The following is a 17,164-nucleotide window of genomic DNA, read 5'->3' on the forward strand; positions in this document are numbered from 1 at the left end:
TTCTATTATATTTACAATGACATGCCACTGGAGTTATTAATTAACCTACCTTTTAGGATTTTTGTCTTTTCTCTTAAATTAATGTATTTCCAAATCAAATTCTAGCTAAAAATAATGGCAACAATAATTAATAAACCTAGATTTTAGTATTCTTTGTCTTTTCCTATTTAATATGTGTGTTTTAAAATAATTAATTCCATATATACATTTCGCAATTACATACATTATATGTAATTATTTTACTAATTCCACATATACATAATAAATAGTACTCTCTCTGTTTTTTATATAAGTCGTTTAGAAGAATTTTTATGTTCCAAATTATATGACGTTTTCGGTTTTCTATATAAAATTTATTAACACTTAATGTTATATGACCAATGATAATATACTTTCTATTTTTTTTTGGTTGATTTGTGTTTAGATAAATAATTTAATGATGTTTTTGTTTAGAAAATATAAAAAAATTAATGATTTCTTAATCTATGTACACAATTCTAAAATGACTTATATTAAAAAACATAGGGAGTATACAACAATTTTCTTATACATAATCATAAAATTTTGAAATGTCATATTAAAAAAAATTATTGTGTTTAGAAATGTCATATTAAAAAAAAATTAAACGGATAAATTTTAAAATATATATTATCACTTATACAAATATATATTCATTTATGAAAAAAACTAACATCTGCGCGGGTGCGCGGATCAAGCTCTAGTTCAGGTCGTTAAAAACAACGTTGTTAACAAGAGTGAAAAAAGTTCTTTCAAATCGGGAGACAGGCCATGACTCGATGTGCTACTTAGTGTCGCTACCGCGATCCCTTAACTATATATATATAACTTGATAAGTTCATAGTATTCACCATCAACCCTAGATTTTGTTTCAATACTTGGAAGTAGATATTTTAAAGCTCTTCATGTCAACAAAAATGATTTATTATTTAATTACTTGCACAAAGATGAAAACGTTTTGTCTCCCGAATCTAATCGTATCTTACTATATAAAAGGGTAAACTATAGTAGTTCTTAATTTAATTTACATCATGTCCAAGACTAATTTATATGTCTGGCTGTGTCTATATCCTGTTGAAATCGTATTTTCTAAGAATGTATGAGTTTTGATAATTTTTCGTAATAAAGTAAAGATTAAAGAGTAATGGGCCGGCAGAATCTATTCGTTTGAGTGAAACAATTTATAATGTTAATAAGGGAGATTAAATTATTGGAGGAGACATGGGAACAATGTCAACAGTTTTGGGGAGTAATAATATAACGTACAATTAATTTGCTAGAAATATTTTTTCTTAAGCTACAAGCATATTGTAGAATTCCAAGGGGCAAAGTTGGATTCTCTATGATTTTCCAATTTTAGGTGTCTTTGGCTAAATTCTAAAACAACTACATCTACCCTAATGGAGGGTTATTTTTGTTTTATACTTCTTTCGTTTCATTTTAATTGTCGTTTTAGAATTGGACACACAAATTAATAAAAATATTTAATTTTACATATTTTCAAAATAAAAACATTATTACCAATATACATATACGTAACTACATTTTAACCAACAGAAAAATAGATTGGAATATAAAATCAATAATTTTTTCATTAAAATTATAAAATGGCGCTTATTTTAAAACGAAAATTTTATATTACAACGGCAATTAAATTAAAACGGAGGGAGTATATTATAACGACAACAACAATTAAATTGAAACGGAAAGATTATATTATAACGAGTTTGTTTCGTTTTTAAAACCTCCATAAAGAACATTTTTATTATACTACTAAGTTTTAATTAGTGCTCTCTATTATTTGCTTTCCTTTCTGTCTGTCTTTCTTTCTTAAATTTCTTGCGTTAGTTATTAGTTTATTCTGTACTAACGTATTCCATTTAGATACTTAAATATGCGTCATGCATGTTCGTTTGGTGGACAAACTGATGCCATGATTTTTGCATATAGTATAGATCTAACCATTTATTTCGCCATGCATTTTTAATAATGCCATAAAACTTCAATCAGTTTTCTAAACACAATATGTCCGTGTGTCGGCTACCACGGCACCGGGAATATTGGCGGCCGGTTTGCCCTCTTGGTTAGTACTTAGTATTAAAATTGTAGAAAATCAATTAATTAATAAATTAACTTATTAAGATATCAACATCAGAACAGCAGCAGCGGTCGAGGTAATAACTTCGGAACCTCACGTAACTTCCCTACAGTTTACATTTATGTATATACTAACTGTTCTTTCATCCATTATATATTATAATCTTCTTGGATAGCAGCTTAATTACTTGTTTCATGTTCTTAGTTCTTCCGGAATTATCAAAACGTTGTTATCTCGAAGATTAAGGTATAAAAGTAATCTAGATCTCTGAGTCTAACCCTAGCTGTCCACTTTTTCATGCAATAATTTCCGTCCAAAAACTTTGACGCTAATGGTTACTTTTTTTTTTGTTCACATGACGCTATAATGGTTACTAAAAACTAAATTAGACTCATGAAACGACAAGGAAAGTACGTGTTAGATAATTAATAGTTATATATATATAATATATATTGTTCTCTCTATGAATCTATAGCAATTCCAAAATGAAAAAGATAGATTGAAAGAAATATATAGCATATAATAAGTTATTTATTTTACACCAAAGATAAATAAATATAATAAGGTATTTATTTTACACCAGAAATAAAACAAATATAATAAGGTATTTATTTCTTGTGTTGTAGAATTTGACATTGGATTTTAAAAAGTAGCAACAAATCAAAATCATATAGTAATCCGTATATATGAACAATTTAGAAACCATGCTTAGTTAGTTTTGGATTCAGAGAACACAGCTCCGCTAGTAAGCATGGTTATCTGAACTTTTAAAGGATTTCTACTTTAAAAAAAATGTTTAAAACAAATTGATATGTTACACCAAACAAAACAAAATACTATGCTGTTAAATATATGTATAAGAATAGTAACGGGATCGTTTGGCTGGTAGCTCTGCATGACACCGATAGACAGAAGAATATAAAGAAATTGTTTGACTGATTCTGATGATGTAAATTACAAACAAAGTTTTATAATTATAAGTTTTTTAGCACTAAAATAGTTGTATGAAATAAATGTATGTCGTCTTATGTTTCTGGAATGAGTGTATTCTTTGCTGGTTTAAATGTGTAAGACTTGCACACTATTCGTTTTAATATAATCTTCAGATGATAAAAAAATGTTAATTTTATCTACAGAAGCGCCAAAGATACAATGAGAAGCACATTAAATCTTGAAACATTACTTTGAGAGATGGAGTAATATTTAATCAGCCAGAGATTACCGATCAGTTTCAATAATATTAAATTTTGTGCTATAAAATCGTAGGGTTGTTTTCTTTTTCCTTTAACCTAAGTAGATCACCAACAGTATTTCGTCTGGATTTAGAGTGAATATAGAGTATAGACCAAATCCAGGGTGCTTAAAATTAGTATTATATGCCATGTGGTCTACACGATATCATGTTGGGGTTTTAGTATTTCACCTTTGCTTAACTTTATATTAGTAATTAAAGTTTTAAAAACCTTGTTTTCAACATAAAATCTATACCAAATCTTAAAGAGATCTCGATCTGGCAAGGAAAGGGATAGTTGAGTTTACAATAAGCACGCCTTTACATTTTTCACACACGATTTGTAAGGACCTCGTCTTATTGCGCACATACCAAAATATGTCTAGTTAAGTATCTAAGTTAGTAAATTACAGTATGTAAAAGTCATGTAGTTAGGACTTCGTTGTTTAAAATATAATGACTTTTGCATACTGTATCTAAGTTAGTAAATTACATTTTTCACACACGATAAAGTAGAAAATGTCTTAGATACAGTATGTAAAATAAAGTCATATAGGTAGGACTTCATTGTTTAAAAATATAATTTTGAATTAGAGAAAACATTGTATTATTATTATTTATAGTTGATAAATTTACTTTTCAAATTATAAAAATATGATTATTAAAGCAACTCTATTTTAAATAAAAATATAAAGAGTCACCGTCGAATTAATTATACGATTCGGTTCTCGGTAGTTGCGTGATTAACTATTAAATCACTATCATGCTATTTGAAACCCTACTCGTCTAGCTCTTGCCAAAGTCCAGGTATGTAACATTGTCACACATGCCATGTGAAATTTTTAGCCGATGATGTGGACCTTAGCATGATTAAGAAATTATTTGGGTAGTTTCCCAATTTATATCAAACAAGTTTTATGATATGGGTCGCTATTATAAAGAAAAGTCTAGCAGTTTTATTTTATTCTGCGCTAACAATCAAAATATAAATGCGCTAACAATCAAAAGATACACACCTCTATGCATACGTATAGTGACTAGTGTGTATATATGTATATGTTATTATATTAATCATTCTCATTCTTAAGTATGACATGCCCACAAGCAGTCTCACTTGCCATGTCTTTTTTTAATGTGTATAGAATGTGACACTAGTGTGTGTTTGTTGTATGTATACCGATTGTTGTGTGTATATATGACATATCTAATCAAGCATGTAAGCGTACGTGTATGTAGATATGACACATATCGTGAAGTATATATGCATGTATACATATCATTATTTTAGGTATTAATGTATGTATTTCTTATCTGCATATACACGAGAAACAAATGATTTGATATGGCGCAATTCTTATAAGCAATTAATTTTATAAATATCGATATATATGTTACACTTTCTGCTGCACTTTTTTATGCACGCAACATTATTTAACTGATTAATGGTGGCTCGCTCACTGTATAACTCAATTCTAATCGGTTCCCCACATTATCTTCTCCTTTTGTGCATGGAATGGATCATCAGCTAATTTATCTTTTCTTAAATACATGGTATCACATGGAAACAAGCCCTGGAAGGTGATCACTCCGAATTTGCAAGATCACTGTTCTTCTAATTGCATAAATTTTTCTTCTTTCTGGGTTGTAAGCAACTGTGTCTTTCGGAAGATCAGTATTTTTTTTTAGCAAGTCGGAAGATCAGTATATATATTAAGGGATTTATTTGCATTCTTGTCCTAACTTATTAGAGTTCTTTTGTCCTTAGAGTCTTGAGACTATAAACCAAACGAATTATTTATTAGGTAGTTTCCAATTTATGTTTGGACCCAAAAGCTGTCGCGTTAGAGAAAGAGACCCCACAATTCCTAAATGTTGCCGCTTGTCTTCCTCACATCCTATGCTTTTATTAAGTACACTGTTTTAGTTAATCTCTGCGAACCAATCTTTAATATTCTCACTATCCACTTTTAGGTACAAGTTAAGCCCGTCATGAACCTTAATCATCATCCATTTCTATGTAATCTTTTGCAGAATATATTGCGATTTTAAACACAAAAACTAACGGATTAAATCGTCTTAAAATAAATTCGAGGGAGAAGTAACTGGACCGCTGTGGGAACTAATCCGTACAAAACATGGACCCCCACAAGATACAGTACGTAGAAGACAGAAGTCATTCGATGTAGTAGTTAGTCAAAGGTCGGGATATAGGTAAACCAGTGACCAAACACTTAAACTAAGAGCTTGAGAATATCCTATTAGTAACGGAACAGTTACTGCCTTTACGAACCAACGAGGAAGGGAATATCTCTTTGGGGTTTTATTAAAACAGAGTTCAGAGAGGTCAGTTATGTTCTCTTCTTGCCTCTCTCATCTGCTGCATTTAATGACTTTGTGCCTCTTCCACCAAACAATCAAATATTTTTCCACATCATGCTATCAATTTTTTTTCCTATGTTTCCAATACTTAAGTACTTAAATTTATGTATTGTGTTGATTACGATGTATTTTAATTTAAACTAAACTCAGGGAAACAGATCTATATAACCTAAGAATTATGTTTGCAATAGAAGAAAAATAAATTGTAAGAAATAGTATTAAAGTTTAAATAATAGTATATGTATATATATCAACTATTCCACTTAGTATTAATTAGTTTTAAGTTCTAATTCTATATAAATATTAGCATGATATATTAGATTGCTAACTTAAGTAAGTAAGTGATCCAAATAGGTTTTGTTGCAAATCTAAAAAGTACGGTATGCTTCGAAATGGACCAAAAATAACATGATAATGAGTGTTATACATGAAACTATAAGATGTTTGAAGTAATATATAATAGACCACTCTCTTGTTTCTAATTACTTTTAATTAGAAACCAATGAATCGTAAAGATCTCCAATGGCACTTTATTTTCTCCTCTATAATTTACACTAAAATAGAGTAACTCTATTATAGAGTTGAATTTGCTCCAATGGTTCACTCTATAATAGAGTTACTCTATAATAGAGTGAAATATAGACTAATCTTATTTTTTTACTCCAAATATAGAGTGAAAAAATAAGAGTATTCTATATTTCACTCTATTATAGAGTAACTCTATTATAGAGTGAACCATTGGAGCAAATCCAACTCTATAATAGAGTTACTCTATTTTAGAGTGAAATATAGAGAAAATTATAGTGTAGCATTGGAGATGGTCTTAGTTTGTCGAATACAATCAGTTTATTATTAATATTAAAATAAGCAATAAACATTAAAAAACAATGAAAAGAATTTTCTCGAATATTTTTCATCTTTTCAAAACGTGTTCTTATGGTAGCCAAGCGGAGGAGCATAGGTATTATGCGACAAATGTATCGTAGGCGTTGGGCATATTTATGTTTGTCCATTTTTAAGTTTTTTAAGGCTTTTGAAAAAAAAATTAAAAATTAAAATAATCGTGCATGGAAATTTAGCTACGTTTCCCCTCTATTCCCCATTCATTCATGTTCAAAACTTATAGTCTTACATCAACTGCGGTGATAGATTCATTTTAGCTGAATTCAGAAATTGAAAAGCTAGGTATTGTAAAGAATTAATACTTTTGTCGTATGAGCATATATAATCAAACCATTTGTTCAAATCGGGAATAATAGTTTCGATCAAAGTGTCTTATGCACAAACAAACAATCAACGTAAAGCCTTTTTTGGAACACGAAGAAAAAGCTTTTCACAGTGATCAGTCCACAAGATTTGAGAGTTGTACGTCTAAGATGCATTCAAGTAGCAAAACAATATTCAATTTAACCACACACAATATGTAGGAGAGGTGGAACTGAATCAGATCGATAAAACAAATTAGGTAGATAGCATATAATATTTGCATCGATATAGAACTTACCAGCTTTCTTGGATTCGAATCCAAAACTTGGAACGTGACATAATACGAAGCCACACAATGCCAACAACATCCTAGTACATAGGTTGGGTCCCTTCGAGTTCCAGCCTCTGCATCTTCTTTAATGATAATTAGGCATATCCATAGTCGGCATATTATAATCATATCAAATCATTAGAAACAATAAAACTGATAATAATAAGTATACCTAATTACCTATTGTTTCTTAACCTATATGATGAAACATTAGTCGCTAAATTTTAAAATCCATATTTGGAGTTTTGCACCGTTACCAAAAGAAAACAAGAAGATAGTGGGGAAGGAAGCTACTACTGCTGCATCTTGAGGCACGTGACAAGTTCCCACACGTGTCATAATCGCTTACGTCACGAAGGTCTCTTTGCTCCCTTTTATTTTTCTCTGTTCCATTCACATGGCGTTGAAAAGTGTAAAACACAGTATCTATTTAATTATTAACCACTGTTAAAAAGAAGAAAGCTTCTGTAACGTCTTTTGACTGTTACAGCCTTTTTTTTAACCTCCCTCCATTGCATAAATACACCTCACCAACTCTCTCGCCTCTCTCTAAACCCGAACACACTCCTCCTTCCTTCATTGTCTCTCTCAACTTCTCTCTCAAACATAAACCCTGTTTCTTGATTTTCTTTACTTTCATTTCCATCGATGTTACGAGAATCAGACGGTGAGATGAGCTTAGAGACCACAAACTCCCCTATTAGCAGCGGGACAGAGAGTTGCAGCAGCTTCAGCCGGTTATCTTTCGACACACCGCCGTCAACCACCGCGACTATCCCCGAGGAAGAAAGCTTCCTCTCCCTTAAACCTCACCGCTCCTCCGACTTCGCCTACGCAGAGATCCGCCGGCGGCGCAAACACGGCCTCACCTTCCGAGATTTTCGCCTCATGCGCCGCATCGGCGCCGGAGACATCGGAACAGTGTACCTATGCCGTCTCGCCGGAGAAGAAGAAGAGAGCCGGAGGTCGTATTTCGCGATGAAGGTCGTGGATAAAGAAGCGCTAGCGTTGAAGAAGAAGATGCACCGAGCTGAGATGGAGAAGAAGATTCTGAAGATGCTCGACCATCCCTTTTTGCCGACCCTTTACGCCGAGTTTGAAGCGTCGCATTTCTCTTGCATCGTCATGGAGTATTGCTCCGGCGGAGACTTGCACTCGCTTCGTCATAGACAGCCCGACGGAAGATTCTCCCTTTCCTCCGCCAGGTAATAAAAGTTATCTTATTTATTTTATTTTAAAGAATAAAAATTCGATTATTAAAAAGGAAATTATTAATGTCATACGAACTTGCATGCATTGACTCTGTACATCTTTTGGTATCTTCTCTTACAAAACCTGACCTGTTCTTGTCATGTCGGCTTTTTCAGTTCTTTGAATTGTTCAGAAGAGTCTTTATCAACCCATCACATTAACAATTAATTATTTTTATATTTTTTTACTATTAGTTAAAAATATTATTGTACATGTTAATAATTTATTTTGTTTTGAAATAATTTTGTAACAGATTTTACGCGGCTGAAGTTCTAGTGGCGTTAGAATATCTACACATGCTAGGCATCATCTACAGAGATCTCAAGCCTGAAAATATCCTAGTTAGATCGGACGGTCACATCATGCTCTCTGACTTTGACCTCTCCCTATGCTCCGACTCAATCGCAGCCGTTGAATCCTCCTCCTCCTCGCCGGAGAATCAACCCCGCTCTTCCCCGCGTAGACTCACACGTCTCGCTAAGCTTTTCCACCGCGTCTTGCGGTCCAAAAAGGTTCAGACGCTAGAGCCTAACCGTCTCTTTGTTGCTGAACCGGTTACCGCCCGGTCCGGTTCGTTTGTTGGTACGCATGAGTACGTTGCACCAGAAGTCGCCTCGGGTGGGTCCCATGGGAATGCCGTTGACTGGTGGGCCTTTGGAGTGTTTCTATACGAGATTATTTACGGTCGGACTCCGTTCGCCGCGCCGACCAATGACGTCATACTCCGTAACATCGTGAAAAGACAGTTGACTTTCCCGACCGATACGCCGGCTACCATGTTCGAGCTTCATGCGAGGAGTTTGATCTCCGGGTTGCTCAACAAGGACCCGACCAAACGACTCGGGTCGCGGCGAGGCGCCGCGGAGGTTAAGGTTCATCCGTTTTTCAAAGGTCTAAACTTTGCGCTTATCCGTACGTTGACTCCGCCGGAGATTCCTTCCGACGTAAGGAGACCGAAGAAAGCGGCAACGTTTAGTGGTAGGAGTAGTAAACCAGCTGCGTTCGATTTCTTTTGAAGCGAACGGTAGTGATTAGCGCCACGTTCTGGTCGGTTCAAGTCGGTGACTGACTTGTGACGATAGATCTTTTAGCTGTACATATTCTCTTGAAGCTGTCCTTGATTTTAAAAAAATACTACTCCGTATTAGTTTTATCTGACTTTTTATATGATTAAAATTAGATGACTTCTCACGCGATTTGTACTATAAGCTTATAAATCTAAAACTAATCTTGTCATAATTATCAAATCTTCGGGAGTTGGAAACATCTTAGTTGTGTGTTTAATTGTTATGGCATTATATAATTGGCCATTTAGTCAACATATCTTACGGGGATGATTAACTTCTTTACACCGCAATGTTTATCTCCGTAACAAATAATTAAAATGGTAATTACTTTATATTATACTCTCCACGCCTACTTTTTTTTGTAGCTCGAACGATATGAAAATAAAAAGGAAGATTCCTCTTTTGACAATTGTTACACAATGAAGTCATGTTGCACTTTGTTTAACCATAAGGGGTCTTTTGAATGTCAAAAAAGGAAGAAAAAACGTTATCCATAAGGGTAGGAATATGCTTTATGAGATCCGACCAGTTGCATGATCTCTTCTGTTTTTGATTCTCTCTGTCCATCTTTCAAACTAAGAGAACAATAAACTATTTGAAAGGTGAGTCGAATTGTTCTCTTGGTTTAAAGTATGAAAAACGGGATCTTTCTAGTAAGATTTCATTTTGTTCAATGATTTGATTACATACATGACCGCAGGTTTTATAGATTTTAAATGTTATCCGAATTATATTGAAAACTTGTAAAACGATAGTGCATATATAACCCAAGTACGTGAATCATTCAGCTAAGATTTGTGGGCATGTTTCAAGCATGTTCTCAACTGCATGTTCATCCATTGCATAATGTGGCAATCTAGAAAGTAGCAAAACCCTCTGGCATTTGGTTTGCGTAAAGAGGATTTGTCTGTAGACCTATATTCATTTGACTTAAGTGTGTGAAAACAATGCAAAACTAAAAGAAAACAGAGAGTTAAATAGATGTTTTTGTCTATCATGTGAGTAACTAAACAATATAGGTACAGTACTTGCTATAGTTATGTATTCACCACGTCGAGAGTTAATGAAGTTAGTACAGTGTTCAACCAACCAACCAACATTGCTCGATTTATCTATCTCTCTTATTAAATGTATGTATATATGAATTATGTAAGTTTCGTATAACTCATAGTTTGAAATTCGGCGTAGTAATACTCTTTCTTAACAAATACTATGATTTTGATATTCTATGTTATACAATGAATACTATTTTAAAATTTTAATAAATTTATACTTATTTTATTTTAAATTTAATTATAAAATGCATTGAGTTTATAAACATTAACTCAAAGACTATTAATTAACCATGTAACTATTAAAATCATAAATATTTTTTTTTTAATTTGTAAAAACTGCCAAACTGTTTTTTTTTTTTTTTTGGTAAAAAAAATGTGTTTTCACCTCTTTACCGGGAACCCAAACATTGTAAATAGTCTTTCCCACCGTGAGTTGAACACAAGTAACGGAAGTTACAGCCGCAATCCCTTTATCACTAGGCCAACTCAACGTTGGTGCCAAACTGATATTCTTAATGAAATAGAGGTGGATTTTATTTTTGATATTGTATTGGTAATAATAAATGCAAACAAATAAGTTCGTACTTAAATATTCGGCACCAACTAAAATATCTTGGAGAGCTTGGCCTTTAAATACAATACCTGAGTTTTACCATTACATAAAAACACTAGTAAAAGTACAAACGGGATGGAAGAGCTTACTAGAACTGTAGAAGGCACTGAAAATAAATGGAATGATTATTTCATAATTATACGCAAGTTAATCACATCACCGTGGAAAGGGTGACTAATAATAACTGTACTTAAAAGGAGATATAAAAAGCTGAAATGTCAATGATTAGTCAATTCAATACAAATTGTTTTGGACAATGCATAGAAGTTTTGTCCCTCCTAAAATGTGTAAACATGGACCACAAACAAGATTACCATCACGGTATGCTATTGTTAATTATAATTAAGTCTCGTCACAATAAGTACATCGAGCTTAAAATAACTGATGCGTTTTACTGTTCGCAGTTTGAAAAAAGAAAATATAAACAATAACTTAAAAGTCAAAGTCTTCTTATGGGGAGAGGTGTTTCTTTCGCTAAAGCCGAGGTATGTAACTTGTCATTATTCCATTCTCACTCGCCAACGTGGACCCAAGAAACTTCCCATGCAGTTAATAACGGTACTGAATTATGCATATTCTTTCTTAATTGATAATTAAATCACTTTTCATATATTTATATATCTGCATAATTTTAAAGAGGTTTAAATACGCACAGCCTCACACACCAAATAAATACAAACATACTAGACCACTAGACGTTGCATATGTAAATGTATAATTTTCTGTTCATAGATGTAACAAATTATCACTTAAGAGGTTTATGAACTAAATTAAAGATAGTAAAGTTATAGGGAACGAGTACAAAGCTAAGTCCAGTTACGAATCTAAATACATACGGAATTAATAACATCATCAAAACGTATGTTAATCTTGAAATGGAGTGATGATTTCTTAGAAAGCTGATGCAGATTACCTTATTTAACCTACTCACTGAATTTTGTTTCAAAAAACCTACTCACTGAATTTTGTTTCAAAAAACCTACTCACTGAATTTTCAATGTTTTATGTTTGAACTATTGGCACTTGTTTTATGTTCGAACTGCCTCTGGTCTTTGAACTTGAGAAGTGGAGATACACTATGATATTTCATCAACGACAAAAAAACAAAAATTCAATGTATTGCTTCAATATCGACGGTTTTTGGCATAATAATTGATAACCTTTTTGAGAAAATAATAATTAATAACTAACTTGTATGTGTATTGCTAGTCTTGTTACTGCACATATACAATGGAACACATTAGGTGATTGGAAATTTATTTGTACAAAAAATAATTATATCTCGAAACATCGGACTAATGCTTGCAAACAAAAAAAGGTTTGGTTGCACAAAAAAAACAAAAAAAAGGTTTGAGGCCATGAGATAGAAAATAATTGATTATAGAATAGTTGTAATTAATAATTGAGATCACATAGAATAACATGATTTGTTAGAAATTATATACAAAAGAAAGAAGAGAAGTGTGACAACACATGGGATGTGCCCAACAGCACAAGAGACAGCTTCAACAGTCTGATTTATGCCAATGTCCCGCTCTTGTCCACTCTCTGCCCCACCACTTTCATTAGTAATATTACTATATAGTTAGTGTTTAATTTAATAACAATGCAATAACATGGCACAATGAATAAACAAAGTGAAATATACTATTCGTAGAAACTAATAAAATAACAGTAGCTCATGTTTATACACATGTTTTACTGAATAAGGGCGCAAATGTTAGCAGAATACATATGGTAATGGTACATCTCTCTTTCAAAGAAGGAAAAGAATCTTAATACTGAAATGCGTTTAATTCTTTGTGCGCGTGCATGCATATCAGTTAAATGCTTTTGATACGTCCACATCTGCTCTATACTCATCGAGGTATTCATTCTCCTCGCAGTTATACAATATACACAAACACATGTAACACACACACACGTTACACATCTATACATATATAGTCCATTTGTTTAGCAAAAGAAGACTAGGCGCCTCGTGGCGTTGAAAAAGCGTAGCCACTTGTGAGATTCTGTGCCGATTACTTGCGGAATGAGCTATGTCGCAGAAAAGGTTGACGAAGTTTTCAATTAGCCACTCATTTATTAACGGTCACAAAAGCATCAAACATACAGTTTTTTTAGTGCTTTGAGCGAGCAACTTTTTTTTTTTTTTCAGCGGAAAGTTTTTTTTTTTTTTCCCTGAAGTTTCATTGATTAAAATACTCAAACATAGCAAACATACATTAACAAAGCCTGCAGCATACACAAAAAACTATCTGCTGCAGCACAACTAAACCCCATACTTACATCAAAAACCTACAAGAACAGGATCATAACCAACATCCCTACTCTAGTTTAACCCAAAAAAACGACAAGACACACAATCAAAGGCAGCGGCTTTCATTGACAAACAATTCAAACAGCCACGGAGGGTGACCATTCTGCACATACGACCGGATCAGTCCTTGTCTAGTGACACTTTGTGCAATGAAAGTAGCTCATTTATTTGCTTCATTGCCCACTGATCTGAGCCTGCACCCTTCGATTCTTGCCATCGCGAGCTCGATCTCTCCAACCTGGTGGAGAAAGGAAGGCCAAGCTTGAGGTCGCTCCACTGCGCCAACCAACTCCGAGAAATCACCAGCCACTATTATGTTCGTCATTCTATGGCTTCCCATACTCTCAAGAGCCCACAGAATCACCACAAGCTTAGCCTCATCAAGTGAATGAATATTGCTAAAAGCTCTTCTGCTGTGACATTGGACCACTCCTCTCTCATTCCGCACCACCCAACCTCCTCCTACCAGAAGATTGGACCTGTTCCACTCGAATCCGACGTTGCACATTTTCCATCCCGACGGAGGAGGTTTCCATTTAGCTCTGACCTGTCTAGGCTTTACATTTAATTCAGCCAAAAATAATTTCTCAATTCGTTGGGCTTCAAACCACTCCACTGCGCCCTGAAGCGCTCTCTCTAAAATAGTCGATGGATCCAAAGGGGAGCCTTTAAATATGAACTCGTTTCTAGACTTCCATAGTATCCATAAAACCCAGGGCCATACGCGTAAGTCAGGGCAGTCCTCCCGCCGCTGTTGCTTCAGATTGAGTAGATAACTGACGTTCGCATAGACCGATATCGCATGATAGCCAGACTGAGGGTTCGGAATACCTGAGATTGCCCACACATGTCTTGCCACAGGACATATGAAAAGGGCATGATTGATAGTGTCTCCTTCAAACCCACAGATTTGGCACCTAGAATCTACTTTCATGCCTCTAGCTTCCAGAAGTTCAGCCACCGGCAAGGCTCCATTCAAAGCTTTCCATAAGAACACCCTTATTTTTGGAAGCATCAGGACCGTCCATACCTTTTCTTTTAAAGGATTAAGCGAGAGTTGATTGAAAGCCTCCGGTTGAGCCCGTTTGGATTTTTCCAATAAAGCCAGCTCATAGGCAGATTTGACAGAGAAATTACCACTTCTCGACAAGCTCCATACATAAAAATCTTCTCTGGACACAACCGGTTGGTTTCTTAACATGATCTCGATATCAGAGGGCACAAACAACTCGAAAAGAGCCTCAACATTCCATCTTCGAGTGGAAGGATCAATCAGTGAGGATGCCATAAGGTTAACATCAAATGTTATATTTTTGTTCCAAGGCGCTCTCAAACCTTCCACAGGGTCATCAATCCACTTATCAATCCAAACTCTGACTTGGCGACCGTTTCCCACCTTGAGCTTTATGGCTTTTAACAAGAGCTCTCTGCCATACAACAAACTCCTCCACGCAAATGACGGTCTGGGGCCTAAAGTCGCGGAGAGAAAATCACCATGTGGATAGTACCTACTCTTCAGCAGCCTTGCACTTAAACCGTCGGGTGCAGTAAGCAATTTCCACGCCTGTTTTGCTAACATAGCCAAGTTAAAGGATTCGAGATCTCTAAAGCCCATTCCTCCTAGTTCCTTGGGAGACAAAAACGTTCCCAAGAAACCCAGTGGATCTTCCTATGACCAGAGTCTGATCCCCACCAGAACGCAGCAAGCATGCTAGATAGCTTGTCAATGATGGTTTTGGGGAGCCTAAAGCATGACATCACAAACGCAGATAAAGATGAACCCGTTGATTTCAAAAGCACTTCCTTCCCACCCTGCGAGAGCTGCTGATAGTACCAGACATCAAGTATTCCTTGGGTTCTATCCTTGAGATAAGACAATAACTCCACCTTAGAGCCCGAAAAGCATTCTGGCAGTCCTAGGTACTTACTGGCACCACCCTGGTTCATGATCCCTAGAATCCGCTGAATATCTCCCTTAGCCGCCTCATCCACTTTAATGCCAAAGGAGATTGAGGATTTTTCCAAATTGATGTTTTGGCCCGTAGTTTCACCGTAGAAATTAAGAATTCTATGCAGGGCAGAAGCTTCACCTTCCGAGGCTTTAATGATGAAGAGACTATCATCGGCGAACAGGAGGTGAGTAATCGCAGGCTTTGAGCGAGCAACTTCTCTGTTAAATTTTCTAAAATAAATACTAAATTAAACTCGAGAAATGTATTACTACTAACTTAAATATCAATATTACTATTGTATTTGTGTATAAATATTTAACTACTCTTACGGTTTCTAGAGTTTTATATTTTGTTTCCTCCCCGTGGGACAGACAATAAACTTACGTGTGTATTTCGCGTCTCCAGCTTAGCATAAGGCTATATGCAAGCATACTAGGTTTTAATATATTGTTAGAATACTCTCTCCATTTTTTTTTCTCCAAAATGTATAATGGTTTAAAGAATTGTGCGTTTAAAATGTAATACTTTCTCTGTTAATGTTTTGGAGAGTTTTTGATCTTTCAAAATATATGACGTTTTGATCTTTTTATATTAATCTTAGTTTTACTAAAAGCTGTGTGATCAATGATGTTTTATACTTATTTTTTAAGAATTGACTAAATTAATTTTAGTTTGTATTTTTAATGTCACTTTTTAAGAAAGATTATATACCTTAATTCTTGTGAATACACCCAAAAGATCAAGTATTTTGAAACAAAAAAAGTATAATTTACTAATATTTATTTTAGAAATTCTCTAGAATATTTCTTTTTAATTTTTTTTTCACGAAATTTTTTTTCAATGACAAAAATAAGCTTATTAAAAAGTAAAAATACATTTTTACCTTATGGTTAACTAATATAGACTTAGGGTTTTAAAGTTAATGGATAGGGTTTTAAGAATATGTTTTCAAACATTTTAAAATAAAAAAATAAATATTAAAAAATTTAAAATAAAAAAGAGCTATTTTAGCTTTTTTTTTTTGAGAAATATTTTTGTAACAAAAACTTAAAAAAACTATTTGAAAGAATTGTCATATTTATTTTATATTTTAATATATATATTTATGTTAATTGCTTTTATATTTTAAACATAGGTGTCTCGTTGCACAAAAAGTTTTTAAACGTGATGATAGGCCCGTTCGGGCCACCGAAACTTGTGCCTAGTCAGACCTTTGTGGTCATAGTCTTACGTGGTCTACCTCTGCAACAATTCAGAAGGAAAAGCAAAAATTATTTTTCTAATATATACTTATCTACAGATAATAAATAATTATCGTCGTTTTGCGAGTTTGAAACAATTAAAATTAAGGAGTATTATAATGTATATTTAGGTTAGAATAGGCCTGTGATAGATACCGTAATGTCAATGATGTGTCTGGTCAGTCATTTAATATTATTGGTACTGACCACATTGGTACATTAGCCTATTGCCACTCACATTTGTTCCAAAATCCAAATCCAAATCCAAATCCAAATCCAAATCTTTATGTTCAACCATAGCACAATAATTTGATTATGTTCGTACTAACATTTCTTTACAGTGGTTGATTAATTGTAGCGGAACCCACACAATATTTTGATTGTTTTCTTTTACTGGTC

At 33.9% G+C, this 17,164-nt stretch overlaps 2 protein-coding genes across 2 annotated transcripts in view; both read left to right on the forward strand.

Annotated features, from left to right (window-relative positions):
- LOC117134085 overlaps window positions 1-17,164 on the forward strand; it is a 905,201-nt gene that overhangs the window by 45,420 nt on the left and 842,617 nt on the right. The gene's annotated exons all lie outside the window — the stretch shown is intronic.
- LOC103867431 (protein kinase PINOID) lies at window positions 6,563-9,780 on the forward strand. The gene is made up of 2 exons (XM_009145504.3): window positions 6,563-8,468; window positions 8,768-9,780. The coding sequence occupies exons 1-2, from the start codon at window positions 7,912-7,914 to the stop codon at window positions 9,528-9,530; spliced, it is 1,320 nt and encodes a 439-aa protein (XP_009143752.2). The 5' UTR covers window positions 6,563-7,911; the 3' UTR covers window positions 9,531-9,780.

This window comes from Brassica rapa, chromosome A05 (genome assembly GCF_000309985.2).
Source record: "Brassica rapa cultivar Chiifu-401-42 chromosome A05, CAAS_Brap_v3.01, whole genome shotgun sequence".
NCBI lineage: Eukaryota > Viridiplantae > Streptophyta > Magnoliopsida > Brassicales > Brassicaceae > Brassica > Brassica rapa.